This window comes from Leptonychotes weddellii, chromosome X (assembly GCF_054177405.1).
Source record: "Leptonychotes weddellii isolate Sample4059 chromosome X, ASM5417740v2, whole genome shotgun sequence".
Lineage (NCBI taxonomy): Eukaryota > Metazoa > Chordata > Mammalia > Carnivora > Phocidae > Leptonychotes > Leptonychotes weddellii.
Genome location: NC_138385.1, coordinates 5,300,353 through 5,320,676, shown reverse-complemented (window position 1 = coordinate 5,320,676; position 20,324 = coordinate 5,300,353). Strand labels below are relative to the sequence as shown.

The window sequence follows — 20,324 nt, the reverse complement described above, 5'->3', positions numbered from 1 at the left end:
TTTAAGTACTAGAGAGTATTTAAATATCTAATCATATTCCTTTCATTGTGTATGTTTATCTCTGTTTAAAAGGGTATAGAACTTCATTCTAATTGGTTGTCACTCTTTAAAACTCCTGTCTTCAGATTCCTGCCAGAGGCTATTTCCCTAACTTACTATTTCGTCTCTTCAGGTGCATTTTATCTACTTTTATTAATCTTCCAATAATTTCCATCACCATACATTTATTTTCATTGATAACTATCTAGTACTTCCATCCATAACCATAGAAACTAAATGGATTTTAATGTCCCAACTCAAGTGTATTACTGTCAGATTCCAGAGTTCCTTGTCATTATTCATTTCATTAGAGGGAAAACACTATGCAGTTGAAATAATAAAGAAAAAAAAAAAAAGAGTTCCAAATTGCATATTAAGAGAGAAGGTAGTCAAGGCTTATAGTCTCGTAAAACCCTGTGAAACTTGCCACCTTCCCACTTGATGTGTGATTGCTGAACTCTTAGCAGGAGAGGAAACACTCATATCTCCTTTTGCTAGTTTGTTTTCCTTATGGCCATGGAGGTCTGTTTAATTGGTTTTTACTCTCATTCTTTCTTGATGTCCCTATGTTCACACATTTGTGGTTTCTTTGGCAATTCTCTCATAACTTTTAGGCCAGAACAGCCTCCTTATTTTCATTGTGAGTAGTATGGAAAAAATACTCATGCCTCTTCTTAAACATCTAATTCTTCTTAAATGATCTGTTATACCTTTGACTTACCATTTATCAGTGAATTATCAGTGAAAAGAATAGACCAGGTGAATGAACCAGGATTCAAAAAACAAGACTTCTTGAAAAGTCCTAGGAATATTTGATACATTTTGTTACTCTGATCTACAAAATGGATACTAGACTTTTTTAAATTGTTTACAGTAGTTACACTCATTCCAGTTAGCAGGTATGTTGAATACTAGTTTGCATGCCTATCTTTCCTCACTACTAATATTAAAGATACCCACATATTCAGATAAGAAATTTCCATTTTTCAACATGAGCCACTAATATGTTTGGTTTTCATTAATGGCATGCTAGAACTAAACATTAAATTTTGATAATGCTGTTTAAAGAGAGCAATTATCCACAAGTTTGGGGTGTCAAGTATAACGTAGTTCAGGCATTACTGAATATTTGAAAGAATTCATCATACTTGTGGATCCAGATCACAAGGTCTTGCAGACTCTCATACTAGGTTGCAGGTGCATATGCAAGATAAGTTGTAAATCTTTGGCATTCTATAATCATTTGATTTCATGACTGCACTAACTATTTATGATTTCATTCCTCAGGTTGGGGAGGTGGGGGAAGGAGAGTATTTTAATATCACCACTTCATCAGAGAGATGGGTATCTAGACCACAGTATCTAATGATAAATTATATAAATGGTGCAGTTTTCAGGGAAAAAAAACTGAAAAAATATGTATATGTACTGATATCCTTTAATAAAAATGAAGTGAATACAATTTTCTGTAAAGATGGTATTTAAAAATTTTTTTTACTTAAATAACATTGAGTCTGTCAGATCCGGTGAGCTGGTTTTTATTTGGGAACCTTTGATCTGCTTCTTAATTATTACATTACTGATGTCCTTGGTTACCTAAAGCAGCCTTGCAAATAGGTTTTCAAAAGTTACCTTGGAAACTTGACAAGAATCCCTTTCTATTAACAAAAATATATCAAATGGTATAGACCTTCAGTAACCTAAAAAGTACTTAGGTTAGGCTGTGGGAGGTATTTTCTAAAACCTTTTAGTTTACAATTGAAACTAATTTATAGGCCCCTGATATATAGGGTCAAGATAATTTATATGGCTGACCTAAGTACAGTTGTCTTAATAGTTGATAAAGCATATTAATCAGATGTGCGTTTCTCTTCAGAGTTCAAGGCAACTTGCCTCAAGGTTTCATGAACAATTTATCGTACGAGAAGATCTGATGGGTCTAGCAATTGGTACTCATGGTGCTAATATTCAGCAAGCTAGAAAAGTACCTGGGGTCACTGCTATTGATCTAGATGAAGATACCTGCACATTTCATATTTATGGAGAGGTAAATATTTTACTATGTAGTTTTTTTCTAAAATAACAAACAGTATTTCATATGGCTCATCTTTTGTCTTAAATCTTTTCCCCTTTGTTGTTAGGATCAGGATGCAGTGAAAAAGGCTAGAAGCTTTCTTGAATTTGCTGAAGATGTCATACAGGTTCCAAGGAACTTAGTTGGTGAGTCAGAAATTACTGTTGACATACACTACAAAAACACCAGTTAGGGAAATAGTTTAGTTATACCGATAGAATTCCGTGTCCACTCACTTGGGGAGTCATTTAATTGAAGCTTAATCTTTGAAATACAGTCTGTTGTTACAGTATACAGAAAATATTTGATAAATATGATACTCAAAAATTAGAAGGTATACAAAAGATATTATTTTGCTAGTTCAAACCTACTAGTGCCTGGAAGGATAAATTTTGTACAGCCTCTTCAGTGTATATTTTCTATATCTTAAATATTTTTTTCAAGGGACGCCTGAGTGGCTCAGTGAGTTAAGCATCCAACTCTTGATTTCAGCTCAGGTCATGATCTCAGGGTTGTGAGATCGAGGCCCCACATCAGGCTCTGTGCTCAGCGGGGAGTCTTCTTCTATCCCCCTCCCTTTGCCCTTTCCCCCACTCACACTTCTGCACTCGCTCACTCTCTCTAATAAATAAATCTTTAGGGGCGCCTGAGTGGTGCAGTCAGTTAAGCATCCAACTCTTGGTTTCAGCTCAGGTGATGACCTCAGAGTTGTGGGATTGAGCGGGCTCTGCACTCTGCAGAGTCTGCTTGGGATTCTCTCCCTCTGCCCTTACCCCTTGTGTATTCTCTCTCTCTCAATAAATAAATAACTCTTTTAAAAAATCAGTCCTAAACCATTTTTTCAAAATGAATGACATTTGAAGGCTTTATAATTTGGAGGATATTGGTATTTATTTGATCTTTCTGATGGGGCTATAAAATGATAGCATTCTGAATTATCTCTGAGTTGAAGATCTGAATGTAGGTTACTTAAATCTAATAAGTTGTAAGGCTAAAAGTAACTCTGAATGTCTCTGGGGCGTTGTGCAACATCAATGGTAATTCTTCATTTTGACTGTGAGTACTATTGTTTCATTACTATCATCATCACAAGTACCAGCAAATACCAGAAACTCTCTACCAATATTCTCAAATGCTGCAGATATTGTTACCAGAACATATCAAAACAAGTTGCAGTTTTTGGGTTGTTTTTTTTTTTTTATCAAGAACACTGCCTATGTCTTTAATTTATACATAAAATTGGGACCTGCTGCCTATACATTTTTTATTTTCTGAACCTGATATCACAACTGATTATAAAAAGTAATGCATGCCCTTTGGAAAGTTTAAAGGACAAGAAAATGAGGACTTCTGTGCATTTTGTTCCCATAGTTTCAGTCCTGCTTAGCCTGCTTTTATTTTTTGTCGGCATAGAATTAATAAACATCTTCCTATGCCATTAAAAACACTTGGAATACTATTTTTTTCTTGAATAAAATTAGTTTAAGGATAAATACCAGTGAAATTAATGCAGAATTATTCATTCAGCTGTGTTCTACAGACAGCTAAAGAATGTGATGTTATTGAGGTAACTAGGACACAGTTGTGTGTGTAGCACTGTCATTACCTCAGGATAAGTGGGGTTTTGAATGATACTTATTTTCCTTTTATTTACAGTTTGTCAAGCAATTGCATACATTTTATAGTTAGAAAAGTTATTTTAAATTTAGAAATTCTTATATAGCCAGTAGACCGTTTTTTCAATATTATGTGTCGGATTCACTAAAGTTCATTTGGGAGATGGCATGATGCCTCTAGGGGAAAGTTCTTGGGTGTTGGAATTGGAGCTGGATTTAGATTTCAGTCCCTACCTCACTTTTTGGTAGCTATTTGACCTTGTAACTGACTCTGCCCCCTTGAATCTTATTTTCCTTACCTCTAAAAAATGTGAGTAATAGTGTCCACCTCATAGAGTTGCCGTGATAACTAAACAGGGAGATGTAGATAGAAAGGTTTAGATAGATGTACATTACCTAAGCTCTGGACATAGTAGGGGACTCTGTAAATGTTACTTCTCTTTTCTCCTCCTTATTTAGAACAATTCCATCTAGTTCAGTAGAGCAGAATTGTAGTAAGCTGTCGTTGGGATTTGGAAATAACCATGTAGTGTAGAATTGCATTATCTGCTGTTAAAAATAGGTTCTACCTCTGGTCATACCTAAAGAGAAGAGGGCTCCAGCAGTGACCTTTCACCAGAAGGCCTGCTGAAGTACAATCAGTCTGGGTTTTGTTTTGTTCCTAGTGAGTAAAATAAAACAAGTCTGTTACAAAGATTGTCTACTACAACACTGGGAATGTTGAGAGTTTTCAGAAAGCATTTTTGTATAATAAGAGATTTGGCAAGGCAGATCTTTAGGGAGATGTCTAATTAGTATTGCATGAGTTTTCTTTGAGTCCCACAGTATGATTTATGATCTCTATATTTTTCACAAGCTCTCTTTAGCATGTACACGGATGTGTCATTCTTTTCTAAAAATTTGCTTGTTTTTCATCCACTCTGACAGTGAATTGGTTTAATTATTCATTTAATTATAGTTAACACGTAATACATAGGATAGTTAAGATATTATCAGCAACATGTGCCAAGCTCATTTTTCTTTTTCCTGACTCATTTAGACCTTTGTTAAAATCGCATTAATTCATGAAAATACAGGTGTTATAGATTAAAAACAAACTGTGGGACGACTCCATGTAACTTCTCTCTTCCCCACACCTTTTTATTTGAAGACAAGAGGAGCAGAAATAATTGACAAAAGGACCTACCTATATCAGGAGTCTTTTTGTTTGTTTGTTTGTTTTTGGGGTTTTTTTTCTATTTATTTATTTATTTTTATTCTTATGTTAATCCCCATACATTACATCATTAGTTTTAGATGAAGTGTTCCATGATTCATTGTTTGTGCATAACACCCAGTGCTCCATGCAGAATGTGCCCTCCTCAATACCCACCACCAGGCTAACCCTTCCCACCCCCCTCCCCTCTAGAACCCTCAGTTTGTTTTTCAGAGTCCATCGTCTCTCATGGTTCATCTACCCCTCCGATTTCGCCCCTATATCAGGAGTCTTGATTTCATGTCAGTTCTGTTCCCTGACAACTGACAGTCAAAAGAGGTTATAGGGGTGAGTGAGGCTGCCAGACATGGCAAGAGTGCCAGGGTTATGCTGATAGAAGAACCACAAGTTCCTGTTGTGAGGCTTTCCCTGGGTTCTTCGGTAGGATTGACTCAAAGCAAATTTTGATTTCCAGTTTTTTCCCCATCCCTGCCTTAGATGAGACGGTGGGACAAGCACATGATGGTTGGCTGGTGTAAGGGTGCTTTAGGTACCTTGGGAAGGCACTTAGAAGCCAATGTAATTCACATGTAGACTTCCAGAACCAATAGTTCGTTTATTTGCAGAGTCTTACTTTACACTAATGCATGATGATGGCTATGAAAGCAGTCATTTCCCAGTTAAAGGATATGATTGAGTTTTATAAAATGAGGGAAAGCACGACTGTTTATTACCGGTATTCGAAGTCTTTGGAGTTTTAACAGATGGTATTGAATAGTAGTTAATCTTGAACTGGTTTTAAGTTTTTTCATTGTGGTTTTGAGATATCTTAAAGTGTGATTTCTTAATCTTTTATTCTGTGACTAATAAAGATTAAGAAGTCACACTTCACGTTTTAATATACTCATACAATCTATGAGTGATATACAGGAGTAATATTATGTTAACACATTGGCCTGAAAAATGTGCACTTCTTTTAGATGTATGTACAGCTGCTTAAATCCCTTTTAAACTTAGAATCTATCTTTTATAAATGTGACATATAAAATTCTAAAAATATTTACCATGGGCAAAGAAGCAGGTTTAAATCAGGTACAGACAGAACTAAAATTGTCAAATGAATAAGCGAATGTATTTTCTGTTATCTGTCCTTTTCCTTAATTCCTTTCACAGAACTTTGCAGAAAGAGTGATACATACCACTGTACCAGCAAGTTTCAAGTAGACCCTTTTATGCAAAATAAGAGCCTGTCTTTGAGCTTCCTTAAAAATTCAAAATTATCCCATCAGTTATTGAGATTTAAATACCTCTGATACTTGACCAAAGTAGTTTAAACAGTGACAACCTAATAAAACAGAAAGCCAGGTTAACTCTGTCTTTTTGAAAAGACTTTCTGTTTTGGTTTTGAAATCTTAGTTTTATGTGATAGTTTACAGTGGGGTGTGCTTACTGGTTTGAGATATATGTTTTTAAAACCAAACATGAATTATTCATTTCTTGACTTAGGCAAAGTAATAGGAAAAAATGGAAAACTGATTCAGGAAATTGTGGACAAGTCAGGAGTTGTGAGGGTGAGAATTGAAGCCGAAAATGAGAAAAGTGTTCCACAAGAAGAGGTATGTTATAGTGCATGTGTTTCTGGTTTGTCTGATAAAAGTTTCTTATTGTTTTATTCAACATGTTAATATAGAGGCCTCTGAACTATGCACATGCTGGGAATGTAAAAATTCTGACCATGAGTCATGCCAGTCATTCTTGTAGCTGGAGAGTGACTTGGGACTAGTCATTTTGAATGCCTTCAAATCTTACTTCTCAGTCTTTAAAATGGATGGTCATAAATTTTAAAAAGAGTATAAGGCACTTTTCAAATACTACTTAATGTTGCTGACAGAGACCAAGTTGGGACACTAGTTAGGTTTTCTGGCTTTCATCCTTTGTCTTTTTTAGTTTGTGTGTATGTATGTTTATTTTGTGTGCTTAAATTTTTATCTGGGCATAATATCTCTTCCCAGTCATTAAATTTGATAACCCTCACTTTTATCTTCATGAATATATGCTTTTTGGTAGCAACTTTTAAAGTATTTGTGTGGGTTGGGGGAGGTAAGGGTGTACTCTTCTGTACAACGATACTGTTTAAAATAAAATTCCCCCAAATTGCCATAATTTTCACACATTGTCTAGTCCTCTTTTCTTTTAGCTGATGTTAGATCTTTTGGGGGTTTTATTGCATAATATTTGCATTCTTTAATTCTGTCTGCCAAAAATGTTTATAATAATTTATATTCTTAAAATATGATCATTGATACAAAATCAGGGCTAAATACAGTCTTTTAAATTGGTCCTTTTTTCTCTTTTGTGTTTTGTGTTTTTTACAAGGAAATCATGCCACCAAATTCCCTACCTTCCAGTAACTCGAGGGTTGGACCTACTCCCTCTGAAGAAAAAAAACATATAGATATAAAGGAAAACAACACTCATTTTTCTCAACCTAACAGTACAAAAGTCCAGAGGGTAAGAAATATTTGTCACTTTGAATTATACTAAAAGGAATTTCTTTGACCCAGATGTCACAGTTGGTGTTTTGGGTGTTTTCTCTGGTTAGGCTTATAGTCTACTCATGTTTTTTTTTGAAATCTGATTGCCATCTTATGAGAGATTACAAACCAAAGTGATACCTACTTCTCAGTTTACTCACAGTGACAAATATGATGGTATAAACCTAAAATATGGGGTTATAATTAATGATCACATTTTTTCTTTTGAGGGTGGTCTTTCATTTTTTCATGCTGTATCTTGAAATTTTGCAGGTTGTGGTAGCTCAAAAATGTACCTTCTGTTAGATACATTTAGTTTCTACTTAGAACCATATTTTAGAAACTGGTTTTCACTATTTGAACTAACCTAACTGTTTAGATGGGTTTAGAAGTCCTACAGTGAAAGTCCTGCGTTCAGGCTTCTGTGTATCATTTGTTATAGTTAATGACATCACTTGCATTCCTTATACTGCTTTAGGTGTTAGTGGTTTCATCAATTGTAGCAGGGGAATCCCAGAAACCTGAACTCAAGGCTTGGCAGGTAGGAAAACATTCCTTGAAAAATACATTTTAATTTTATATTTTAATGTTTATTCCCCTTGTTAAGAAAGACTACAAGTGATCGTCAGGGTTGGGGGATGGTGGAGGAGTGTTTTGGGGTATGTTCATCTATTGCCCTGGGGCGAAAGCTCAAGTTCCTTCCTGTTGCTTATCAGGCCTTTCTTTGATGCTCACCTGTCCATTGTCACATCTTACCATTCCCCCCCTCCCCTTTGCCTTCCAGAGTGGCTTGAACCATACTGAAGTACTTAGAGATCTCTGAACGCTATTATCTCTGTATGCATATGTTTCCTCCACCAGAGTGCTCTTTACCTTCCAGCTTCCCACCTTCCTTTGACCTTACTCCTTGTGCAGCTTGCCTTGTGTACTTGCCACGGGTCTCCTCCCATTTCCCCCTTCTGTGTTCCAGTGTGCTCATCCCTCTCAGTAGCACTTTCTACACAGACATTCACTTGTTAATCTCTTTGGCCACATCATGAGTTCCTTGAAGGCTCAGGGCCCCCTACCTGGCCCACGAGAACTATTTATGGGAAAAATGTTATGGCTTACCAGAGATTAAAAGCAAAAACTGCCATTTTATAAAGAGAAATATAACCACAAGTGGATTGGATATTCCTCTCTGCTGGGCAGCTCAGTTCTTACCCAGTCAAGGAATCCCTTTCTCCTAGCATTCATATTGAAGGCCACCGTTGTGCTCTTGGCCCTTCTTCATTTTACTATTCTGGTCCCCTAGTGATGTGCTCAAATTAGAGTGGCACTTGGGTACAACAAAAGTTTGGATGTGGGGAAAGAGAAAATGTTTTAAAATTGTTTGGTCCAAAGTGATCAGACTAAATCTATGACATAGGGTTTTAAAGTCTATTTTGGACATATGTGATCTAGGGGGAAGAGTGTAGCATTTCATCATACGACATTTTGGGAAATAATAAGGTTTAACTGCTTTGTAACAATGTCAGTTGGGGAAAAAACAGTCAAAAATGTTTTTGAGAAAAGGAGATCTGATTCACAGGCCTTATTATTTCCATAGTTCATATATTAGTCAATGCAAAAAAATCCATATGAAGCCCATGGGTTTTCAGTGGCACCTGACTCTTCAGGTGGTCATTGCTACTAGGAAGCAGTGCCTTGCCTACCAGATAAAGGACATTTTACAAGCATTATTTCCTAATTGTTCAGTTTTGTTCCCCATCAACAGCCATGTTCATGTAGAAGGGAAAAGAAAAACCCTGTTCCAGCCCCACATTTAAGATGCTGTCTCCTGAATGCAGGCAAGCAAAAGCAGCCCATCAGTAGCCACACCTATCAAATGAATGCTCTTTTTATTTAAAAGAGTGATACTTGCTAAAAGACAGCTTCTTGATTTTTCACACCTAGAAAATTATATCCTCATCAAAGCCACCATATGGTTTTCTGTAGTCATATGTGAATATCAGTAACCATGTGTATTTCTCTATTAGCAAAATACTGACGTATTCTCGACTTCGAATGTCCTAATTGCCAGCTATTAGTTTGCACGACACCTAGGCTTCCTTAGAACTTGTGACAAGAAATTTTTTTTTTTCCTCATTTGTACTGATGGGCTAGAAGTATAAATCTTTTAGTATACACCTTTTTAAAAATCTATCTTTATATTAAAGTAGTACCATAGGGAAAAGATGAAACTTTCCTTCTGATTCAACCTTTTATAATTTTTAGAGTGCATTATTGAAATTTATTGAAATGCTAAATTTTGTGCTCATGGACCTGCCTCTAACCCCCAAACCCCCGCACAGAATAATTAGTGCATTTTAATTTATCCTAATTCTTTTTGTGTTTTGTTTGTACTCTCTTGGTTAGCAAAACGGATTTAGTTTTTACTTCTGTGCCCTAGTATTTAACTTTGAATTTCTCTTTAAAGAATTTGATCTAGATAAAACTTGTAGTGTATGAATAAGAGTACTTTAAAGTATTCGTTTTGTGTATGCATCTCATGTCAGAGCTTGTATAATTTTGAATTACATAATTTGTGATTTTGCCAACATTTAATAGTAGCATTTAAAACATAATCTGGTACGCTCAAGGGGTTGCTGTATTGATCTGTCGTTATTCACAGTAGATGTGTAAAATATGCCAACTACTTTTGTTTCCATGTATTGATTTATATTTTCAACAAACATTTGTGTACCTACTGTTTGTCAGGCCCTATGCTAGGGATTTAGTTAATTATTTGCATTTTTGTCAGATTAATCCATTGTTTTATAGGATTATTGTTGCCATTTATTTTTCAGGGTATGGTACCATTTGTTTTTGTGGGAACAAAGGACAGCATTGCTAATGCCACTGTTCTTCTGGATTATCACCTGAACTATTTAAAGGTGAGAACAAGAAGAACTTTAACTTCTAATCCTTTTGTACTAAAATATAAAAACTCCACAGTCAGTCTTTCAGCAGTGAAGGTTCATTCTAGCCTGTACATTACAATGAATGACAATAGAGCAAATATTCACTTTGTTTTGCTTATTATATTCCTTCTGAAAACACAAGTCCATTTTCTATCATTATAAATTTAAGGACCAATATCCCAGTTCTCAGTAAATCACCCTATTTCCCATTATTTTTCTGTTAAACCCTTACACTCAGTGTAGGTATGCCTATACATAGCTTTTTCATCCAGTTGATCCTTTCTAGCCTCTGTGAGTTTTTTCCAGGCCAAATTTTGTGTCTGTTAACACTTGCCTTTGGTTGTCCTTTTTTGTCATTTGAAATCCCAGTGTTTCCTGAAGTCCTCTGTTTAAATGTTTACCCTTTGTATTTTTCTCTATACTTTCTTATACAAAATATAAACAACTTGTGTCTTGTAGATGCTCGTTTTAGTTAGAATTTGTACAGTTATGCCTCCTCTAGATTGCAAACTGGAAATCAGGAACTAGGAGGCTACAAGGTATGGTGGAAAGAGCACTGGATTGGCAGTCCAGCAATTTGCTTCTTGTCTCTCTTCTACCATGAACTAGCTTATGTGACTTTAGGCAAGTCACTTCTCCCTATACTGGATGCTTTTTAAAATTTCTTTTAGCCAAAATATTCTATAATTCAATTAAATAAAATCTTACCCATGTCACTTTTAAAATTTCTTTTTTATATCCATATGCATCAAAATTACAAGTGACTAGTATTAAATAGGAATTTAAAAATCCAGCTTTCTATTTTATTTATGATCCTATCTAAATAAGAATATTTCTGCTGATTTCTTGAAAGAAATAAACAATTTTGACTTGGATGCAAATAAGGGGGAAAAAAGTGCAATAGTTAGGCATTTCATTCTTACAGTGGTCAGTTAATAATTGAAAATGGGAAGGTTTCATCCAGCAAGGTTTGCATGGGTAGGATACCCTGTTGGTTTGCTTATTTATTTTTGTTCTAAAATGTGTTTTATTTGTAATCTGTTGTATGTGTTTTTCTTCATATTCTTAGCTTAAATAATTATGATGACCTGGAGAGTTAGGGTTGCATTGTAATCAATCCCTTGTTCTTTTGACTAATGTTCTTTTTTTAGATCTTTTTATTTATTCTTCACAATTGAATATCTTTTTTTGGTTATCAGCTGTCCTGTTGCCATTCTTTCCATCACCAGATCTTCCCTTGATTGGGCCTGGCATCTCTCACCAAAAGGTGACTGCTTTGCCCCAGTGGGATAACCTGGACTACCATTCTGTTTTGCAAGATAACACCCATTCCATGAGCTATAACTATACTCTTGGAGTAAGCTACTCAGTCTCTCCTTTGCTCAAGTCCTTTGTAAAACAGAAATTCTGGTTCAGAGCACAGATTAAACGTATCTGCCCTTTCTTTTCCAGAAGCTTCCACAACCAAGATTTTAAGAACTTAGCTTAACAGGGGCTTATCCAGTGACTGTCCATGTAGACAGTCCCTATGATGGCCGCTGCTTTACTCAAGACACCCAGTACTATTAGAGTTATGGATCCAGTTCCCTCTTAGCCAGTAAAGGAGATGTTTTATGGGTAGATTGGAAGGACAGGGGTTAGAATTGAGGCTTTATCTGGATTTGACAGAACCCAACATATCAGAAGCACTGTGTATAAGGGTCTGTCAGTGGACCCCAGGTGTATATTTTTGATCAACATTAATACTGTTCGTTGTACTTGTTCTAGCACAGTTGTAGTCTTTAAGAGGTTTCAAGGCATGATGTTAAGATCTAACTTTTTTGGTTAGCTCTTAAATAGTTCCCCTCCCCCCTTCCCCGCCATATAAGGAACAGGAGCATTTTCGGTTCCCTGAAAATAATTTTTCCTTAATGGTATAATCACATCCAAAGACCTACCATAATATATGTTCTTTGAAAGCAAAAGATGACCCAAACTCAGTGCTTCATAAATTAAGATATTAACTGGCAAATATATTTCAATTAAGATTATTTACAGTGTGTGATTTTTTTAAGGTTAGCTCGTTAAACCTTAAATGTCATTTACCTGCATTTTAAAGTTGCTTTATTGAATATCCTATCATCAAGAAGTCCCCCAACTAGCATATCTGTGCCTTAACAGATTCTATTGGATAATAGTGCCAAATCAAACAACTTTAAATTCTATTCAGTAGAATTTTAATGCTGAGTATTTTTGTTACATCTCTAATTATGGACATCAGTAATCTGTTATCTGTAGTAATTTTTCTTTTTAAGGAGACCATTCAATTTCCTGATAATTCTGTGTAACAGTGTTTACTATAAATTTAGAACTGAAATTGAAATATTTCCAGTATAATTTTTTATCTGATGAAAAGGAGAAAGGTATTATTAAGTAAAATGTCAAATTATTTTTACTGTTATCTTGTATATTTTAAATAGGAAGTAGACCAGTTGCGTTTGGAGAGATTACAAATTGATGAGCAGTTGCGACAGATTGGAGCTAGTTCTAGACCACCACCAAATCGTACAGATAAGGAAAAAGGCTATGTGACTGATGATGGTCAAGGAATGGGTCGAGGTAGTAGACCTTACAGAAATAGGGGGCACGGCAGACGCGGTCCTGGATATACTTCAGGTACAAACTAAGCATTTTACTCAGTAACTTTATCTGTTCCTAGACTTAATAGCTGCTAATCTCTAATATTCATTAGAACCCCATTATAACGGTTTCTCACTACATGGTTTCCGATTCACAGTGGGTCAAATTGTGTTGCAAGAGACATGTAGAGTTAAAACCTGATGATAACACTTAGAGTTTACAGGGCAGGTGTGAGTTCTGTCCACGTTCTGACTGGGGATAAATCTGCTTAAGCCCTTGTGTGTTGATGACTTTCTTAAGGCCTTTCCTGATTTTATTACTGTATAGCCAAAATTTTTTTCATTTGTGTACTGTGGCTCATTTTTTGTCAGGCATGTGCTGATCATACTTGCTGGATGGACTGTGTAAATCAGGGCTCTGCATCCTATGGCTCATAAGGTGATTTTGAGTGTCATGGCCAAAGTCAGCCCTAGGCACAGTCAAGAAGTAGGCAAAGTTTCTCTTTGCCTTCCCAGCTCTTCTGTCAGTGCTTCTTTCTTCTCTCCCAGTACCTTCCACTGAACACTGTCCCCACCTGCCAGTGCCTACTGTCTTTCTTGCTCAACTGTGTATCTACTATGTAACTTGCTAATGATGGTATAAGGTATAATCCATCTCACAAATATTTGCATTTCAAAAAGGAACTCTTTAAGATGGAAAAGCCTTCAAGATCCACAGGAAAGAAGCTATAATGGTGAAGCTATAATTGGTCATTAGCTCCAACAGAGGAAGAGAGAGAGGTAGTAGAGTTGATATTCTGGAGTGGGGGAGAGAGACACCTACTCCTAAGGCCAACCTTGAACCTAACCCCTAACCCCTCTCCCAACAGTCTGTTCTTTTTGCTGTTGAAGTCCCACCTCACCATGGAGCTCTTTTCCCCATCCCCCCTACATCATTAACCCACCCCCTCATGCATAATGAGTTTATCTTAATAATTCCTTTATTAATGATAAATTATTTCAGTGGGAGTGGGAGGGAAGGTTGTGGACCAAGCATCAGGCAAGCGTATCCCCTTTCAGCTAAGTTCAATCCCTGATCCCACAAAAGACCCTTCCCTGAGACAGTTGCCATGGTGGCCTTTGCCACCCTCTCAGAGGTGACCAAAATATATATATGCATTCCCCACTGTCCCTGGGCCAAACCTTGTTAAAAGGAACTCTCTTTATAGAGGTTTGTTTATCAAGGTATTGCATTTAACTGTTGTAGACAACTTTTCCTCCAGAGAGCGCAGATGTTTAAAGGAGCACAGCTGTTTAATGATGTGGCATACTCAGGTTTGAACTTAGATGGCTGATAAAATACCTTTTATTTTTTTTTTAATGAGAACCAAAAACGTTTAAAACCAAAATAACCTCAAATATTGTGAAACCCTTCATTTTGAATTTAAGATAATTTGTTTTACAAAATGGAAGGTGATAATACTCTTTGGGCTTATAAATTGGGAAGAGTATTGGATTACCCCTGAAACGTCTCTGGAAGCTTCTGTTAACCTAACTTTTTTTTTAAGTCGGACAACGGTATATAACTTTTAACTCTCGATAGGAACTAATTCTGAAGCATCAAATGCTTCTGAAACAGAATCTGACCACAGAGACGAACTCAGTGATTGGTCATTAGCTCCAACAGAGGAAGAGAGGGAGAACTTTCTACGCAGAGGAGACGGACGACGACGTGGCGGTGGAGGAAGAGGACAGGGAGGAAGAGGACGTGGAGGTGGCTTCAAAGGTACAGAGATGTTCATTTCTTAATAATTAAAGGTGAATTTTAACAATGGAAGTTCTGTGAAACATCTTGGTGATTCAAGGATGTGTTACTAAAACCCCATTTTTCCTGTTTTATACTGGTCAGCAGAGGAAAGGCTCAGCAGTAATCAACAGAACATTAGCTTTCCCATGGTTTGTGTAGAATATAGGAATAAACACTGATAACTAATTCAGCTGCTTTGGGGATTCTACACATAATGTGATCATTAGCTCAGGTTGACCTGTAACATAGTTGATGCAGAATTATAATACTTTTGAAATATTTTCTGCTTCTTAGTAGCATGCTATATTTATAAGTATTAGGTAACTGGAATCACTAGATTGTTGACTATATTTTAGAATCTGTGGTCTAAATAAATTGAGAATGTGGGAATAAAGAACTTCCAATAAGCATGTCAGAATCAGTTAACTGTTGAACCTTTTAAAAATGACCCTATAGGAAACGACGATCACTCCCGAACAGATAATCGACCACGTAATCCAAGAGAGGCTAAAGGAAGAACAGCAGATGGATCCCTCCAGGTAAACTGTGTGCCTCTTTACATCTAAATTATTTGAATTACTATAGTTTGAGACTTAAGAGTTTATTTTACTTGATTTTTAAACATGTTCAAAAGTTGCAAAATTGGTACATGCAAAGAAATGTTTTCCTTTCAACATTATAATTGTGTGCAATCTTAGTTCCTCATGACAAATATACAAAGAAAATTTCTCTAGAGATTATGCAGTCTTAAGCATTTGTGAAGACTTTGACAGTCCATTAGGATTTCAATACCACATTGGTGGTCCCCCCCAAGTCCCCCAAGAAAAGGGACATCCTGGACTGTATTGAGAGAGAGACCTGAGTAAACCCTGTGGAACCCTCCTCCCCTGAGTTGCAGGGATAGGGTGATCTCTTTGAGTGGAATATAAGGAAAAGAAGATGTCTACTTCATAGGTAACAATCATGATAGACTGGGCCAATGGTGCTCTCAGCTAGTACGTGCTGAATCAGCCAGCTGTTTGTTTAGAACCAGCCTCTATTCTGAGATCCCATTTCAGTTGGTCATCACCTATGCTGAACCCATTGTTAAATAATTTTAAAATTACTCCTGAGCATGTGAGACACCATTGCTAAGTGCTTTGTGTGTGTGTTATCTTATTGAATCTTACAGCAGCCCCCTGAGGTAAGTAGTTTTATTTTTCTATTCTTTAGGTGAGTAAACTGAAGCTTTTAGAAAGATTCAGTCCTTTGTCTGCAGTCACATAGTATACGGTGGAGTGATATTTGAACCCTGGTGTATGATTCCCAGAACCCATATTCTCCTCTGCTTCTTTAACTCTTAATCCTTAATCCAAGTAGTTAGGGTACCTTATTGACCATGGATTGGTTTAGGACCAACACCCAAGATTAGTGAGATGCTTTTTAAGAGCAGAAACTTCATGACAGAATATTTCATAGGATTCATAGTAGTTGCAAGTAGGTGTTAACTATTGGCAGGTTCTTAAGGAATAGAAAAGACCTTAGATCTAGGTAAAGAGATGAAGAAATGATGTACGTATATGTGCTTTACAGAGATGTAAGGCATTTATCTGCCGGCCTTTTAATTCCCTGCTTAAGGTGACATATTCCAGGAGTTTGGCAATCTGATCGTTATCGGTTAAAAGGATGCATAGTCATATTTATAATTAAAATGGGACATCAAATAAAAAGGTTGTGCTTTCTGTAGGAGAACAGATCCAAGTCAAAGCACTAAACCCTTGACAGCCAAACATTTAGAACACACACTGAGACCCAGCACTTGAACACACTTTGAAATTAGAGCAAACCATTTTGAGATCTATATAGCTTTTGTACTTCAAGCAGATCAGTATATGTAGTTGTTTTAAGCCCGTTGGTCAATATTATCTTCCTTTTATACAGCATCTGGAATTATTAGCAGTGTTTTAAGTGTTCCGTGTTGACACTTAAACTATTGTATGAATCTTAGGATATTATTTTCTGAATTGCATTCATCTTTACACATGTCTTGGGATTCCAGTCCTTCCACACATTAGTGTTGTTGAATTTCCCTATATCAGTATTATTCTTCAGACAGAGTTCAAGTTGTATGATCATCTGACTTGCCTTACTGAAAATACAAGCTTTAAGAAAGCAACGCTCAAATTTTTCTGCTCTAAGACAGTGGGAGCCTCAGTATAGAGATACTGTGATAGATAATTCAGGTGTAAACTAAAGGCTAGTTATGTAACAAGTGAGTTGAGTTCTTACCCTGTTGGAAGGCATCAATTTGGGTCCCTCATGGGTTTCACAGTCTTTAAGAACAACCCATTCTTTTGAACTCTAGTATTATGGGTATATGTTATCTTGTAATTAGTAATAGTAATTCATTTTAACTATTTGTTTCTCGCTATTTTATTCTGCTTAGAAGAAGACACGGTAGGATTGTGAGTTTTTATCTAACTTTGGATGCAATGAGATGACCAGTGTGTTCCAGTTAAAGAAGAAGAGTGTTTTAAAATCATAAACTAAATAAAAAATCCTACCTGACCTTAATTTCTTGCACTTCCTCTATTCTCACTCCCATTTCCCCTTTTAACATGTGGAACTTACACTTCAGGCTTAAAATTTCTTGTCAGGCCAGTTACAGATTACAATAGGATATGGTCTGTGTATATAACAACTATAACTTGTTTTAGATCAGAGTTGACTGCAATAATGAAAGGAGTGTCCACACTAAAACATTACAGAATACCTCCAGTGAAGGTAATCGGCTGCGCACGGGTAAAGATCGTAACCAGAAGAAGGAAAAGCCAGACAGCATGGATGGTCAGCAACCACTTGTGAACGGAGTACCCTAAACTGCATAATTCTGAAGTTATATTTCCTAAACCATTTCCATAACTCTTATTCCATATTAGAAAACTTTGTTAGGCCAAAGACAAATAGTAGGCAAGATGGCACAGGGCATGAAATGAATACAAATTGTTAAGAATTTTATTTTTTTGGTATTGGCCATAAGCAACAATTTTCAAATTTGCACAAAAAGATCCATTGAAATTTTGAAACATTGCGTTTAAGTACACTTTAGCACTTCAGGGCAGGATTTTAGTTTGGTTTATTTTTTAAAGTACTGAGCAGTGATATTTTTTGTTAATTTGGACCATTTTCCTGCATCGGGTGATAACTCGCCGGTACATTTCAGTTTTTCTGAATAAATAGCATTTTTGGTAATTATATTACAATTCCGTTTTCAATCTCCTATAGAAGTCCATGAAATACTATGTCATTTCATGTCCTGTGTCAGTTTATGTTTGGTCCACTTTTCCAGTATTTTAGTGGACCCTGAGATGTGTGTGATGTGACGTTTGTCATTTTCATTAGCAAAAAAAAAAAAAGTTGTATGATCTGTGCCTTTTTTATATCTTGGCAGGTAGGAATATTATATTTGGATGCAGAGTTCAGGGAAGATAAGTTGGAAACACTAAATGTTAAAGATGTAGCAAACCCTGTCAAACATTAGTACTTTATAGAAGAATGCATGCTTTCCATATTTTTTTCCTTACAGAAACATCAGGTTAGGCAGTATAAAGAATAGAACTTGTTTTTGTTTTTGTTTTGTTGCACTGAAGTTTGACAAATAGTGTTATCGAGAGGGATGTGTAATTTTTCTGTATAGACAGGAGAAGAAATAACTATCTTTTCATTTGAGAGAGGCTAAAATGTTTTCAGCTAGGAACAAATCTTCCTGGTCGAAAGTTAGTAGGATATGCCTGCTCTTTGGCCTGATGACCAATTTTAACTTAGAGCCTTTTTTATTTTGTCCTCCCCAAGTTTTGTGAAGTTTTTCATATTTTAATTTCAAGGGTATTTGGGGGAGATAGAAAGGTCATTTTCATGTGTGCATAATAATCCTGTGAAGTACAGGTACTTTGTCTAAGAAACATTGGAAGCAGGTTAAATGTTTTGTAAGCTTTGAAGTATTAGGTCTAATGTATAAGCGGAATTGGAAAGCAGACTAGAATTGGTTAACAAATACTTCTTTTCTTTAGTTTTTTTTTTTCTTTTGTTTTTTGATGTGTTGGGTTTTGGTTCTGTTTTTGAGTCTTTTTTATGAATGAAATTTACTGAGGAAAAATATGTGAAGGACCTTCACTCTTAAGATGTTATATTTTTCTTAAAAAATAACTCCAAGTAGGGGTACCACTGAATCTGTACAGAGCCGTGCAAACCGAAGTTCTGCCTCTGATGTATTTTGTGAGTTTGTTTCTTTGAATTTTCATTTTACAGTTACTTTTCCTTGCATACAAATAAGCATATAAAAATGGCAACAAACTGCACATGATTTCAAGAATATTAAAAAGTCTTTTAAAAGTATTGCCAAACATTAATGTTGATTTTTAGTTATTTATTCTGGGAATGTATAGTATTTGAAAACAGAAATTGGTACCTTGCACACATCATCTGTAAGCTGTTTGGTTTAAAATACTGTAGATAATTAACCAAGGTAGAATGACCTTGTAATGTAACTGCTCTTGGGCAATATTCTCTGTACATATTAGCGACAACAGATTGGATTTTATGTTGACATTTGTTTGGTTATAGTGCAATATATTTTGTATGCAAGCAGTTTCAATAAAGTTTGATCTTCCTCTGCTAAATTGATGTTGATGCAATCCTTACAAATGATTGCTTTTAAAATTTTAAGATAGGAAAAGAAATCTATAGAAAGTGTTCTGTTACAAAATGTAACTGTTACCACTGGAAGTTTCACATGTCATAGGAAGTTAGCTGTTATCTACCAACTTTCAAGAACTTGATCTTGTTTAATAAGGTGGAAGAAAATCAACAAAATGGTACAAAAGCACATTGTGCCATTACAATATGCACTAAGTATCTTTTTTTACAAAGGCTGAATTCAGCAAGGCGCTAACTTGCTTAAATGTGAATTACTAACTTCTAAAACTGTAATTTGATTCACATGTTTTCAAATGGAGTTGGAGTTGATTCGTATTACAATATTTGTGTGCTAAACGTGTATGTTTTTCAGTTCTAAGTCATGATGTTTTTAAAATCTTATTAAAGTTTCAAAAATCTAAAGATTGTTTATCTAGATGTAAATTTTTATTAAAAAGTTGCACTTATGAAAAAGCAAAAAATTAGTCTGACAGATGTTTGCTCCTGTTCTTAAATTTCTAAATATAACAAATATTAGCAGTATCTGGGGAGGGGGGAGTTATTTATCATGCAAAGCGTATATGCCTTGCAAAATAATGTTTTCTGTGCCCTTAAGGGGCAAAAACATACCTACTGGAAAATGGTTCTCCGTATTCCCAGTTAGAAGATTTCAACACATTAATTACACAGGGTGCCACCAAAACATATTAAACATATACTCCTGTCTGTGCACACACAAATATACCCTGCCATTTGGAAAATACTAAATGTGTCTATGTAGTTTAAAAAAAAAAAGGGCGCCTGGGTGGCTCAGTCAGTTAAGCGTCTGCCTTCGGCTCAGGTCAT

General features: G+C 35.8%; 1 protein-coding gene across 14 annotated transcripts in view; it reads left to right on the top strand.

Annotated features, from left to right (window-relative positions):
• Positions 1 to 19,462, top strand: part of FMR1 (fragile X messenger ribonucleoprotein 1) — a 38,042-nt gene extending 18,580 nt beyond the window's left edge. The window contains exons 8-17 of one of the 14 annotated variants that reach the window (XM_081808158.1): positions 1,916 to 2,086; positions 2,181 to 2,259; positions 6,431 to 6,540; positions 7,301 to 7,435; positions 7,937 to 7,999; positions 10,287 to 10,373; positions 12,860 to 13,055; positions 14,676 to 14,783; positions 15,261 to 15,343; positions 17,552 to 19,462. In XM_081808158.1, coding sequence (XP_081664284.1) covers positions 1,916 to 2,086; positions 2,181 to 2,259; positions 6,431 to 6,540; positions 7,301 to 7,435; positions 7,937 to 7,999; positions 10,287 to 10,373; positions 12,860 to 13,055; positions 14,676 to 14,783; positions 15,261 to 15,343; positions 17,552 to 17,662 — 1,143 coding nt within the window. In that variant the 3' untranslated portion in view covers positions 17,663 to 19,462. Of the gene's footprint in view, positions 1 to 1,915; positions 2,087 to 2,180; positions 2,260 to 6,430; positions 6,541 to 7,300; positions 7,436 to 7,936; positions 8,000 to 10,286; positions 10,374 to 12,859; positions 13,056 to 13,775; positions 14,784 to 15,260; positions 15,344 to 17,229; positions 17,358 to 17,500 lie in introns of those variants that run through there. The other 13 variants (XM_081808157.1, XM_081808154.1, XM_081808153.1 and 10 more) reach the window with 13 other exon arrangements.
• Positions 19,463 to 20,324: the final 862 nt, after the last annotated feature.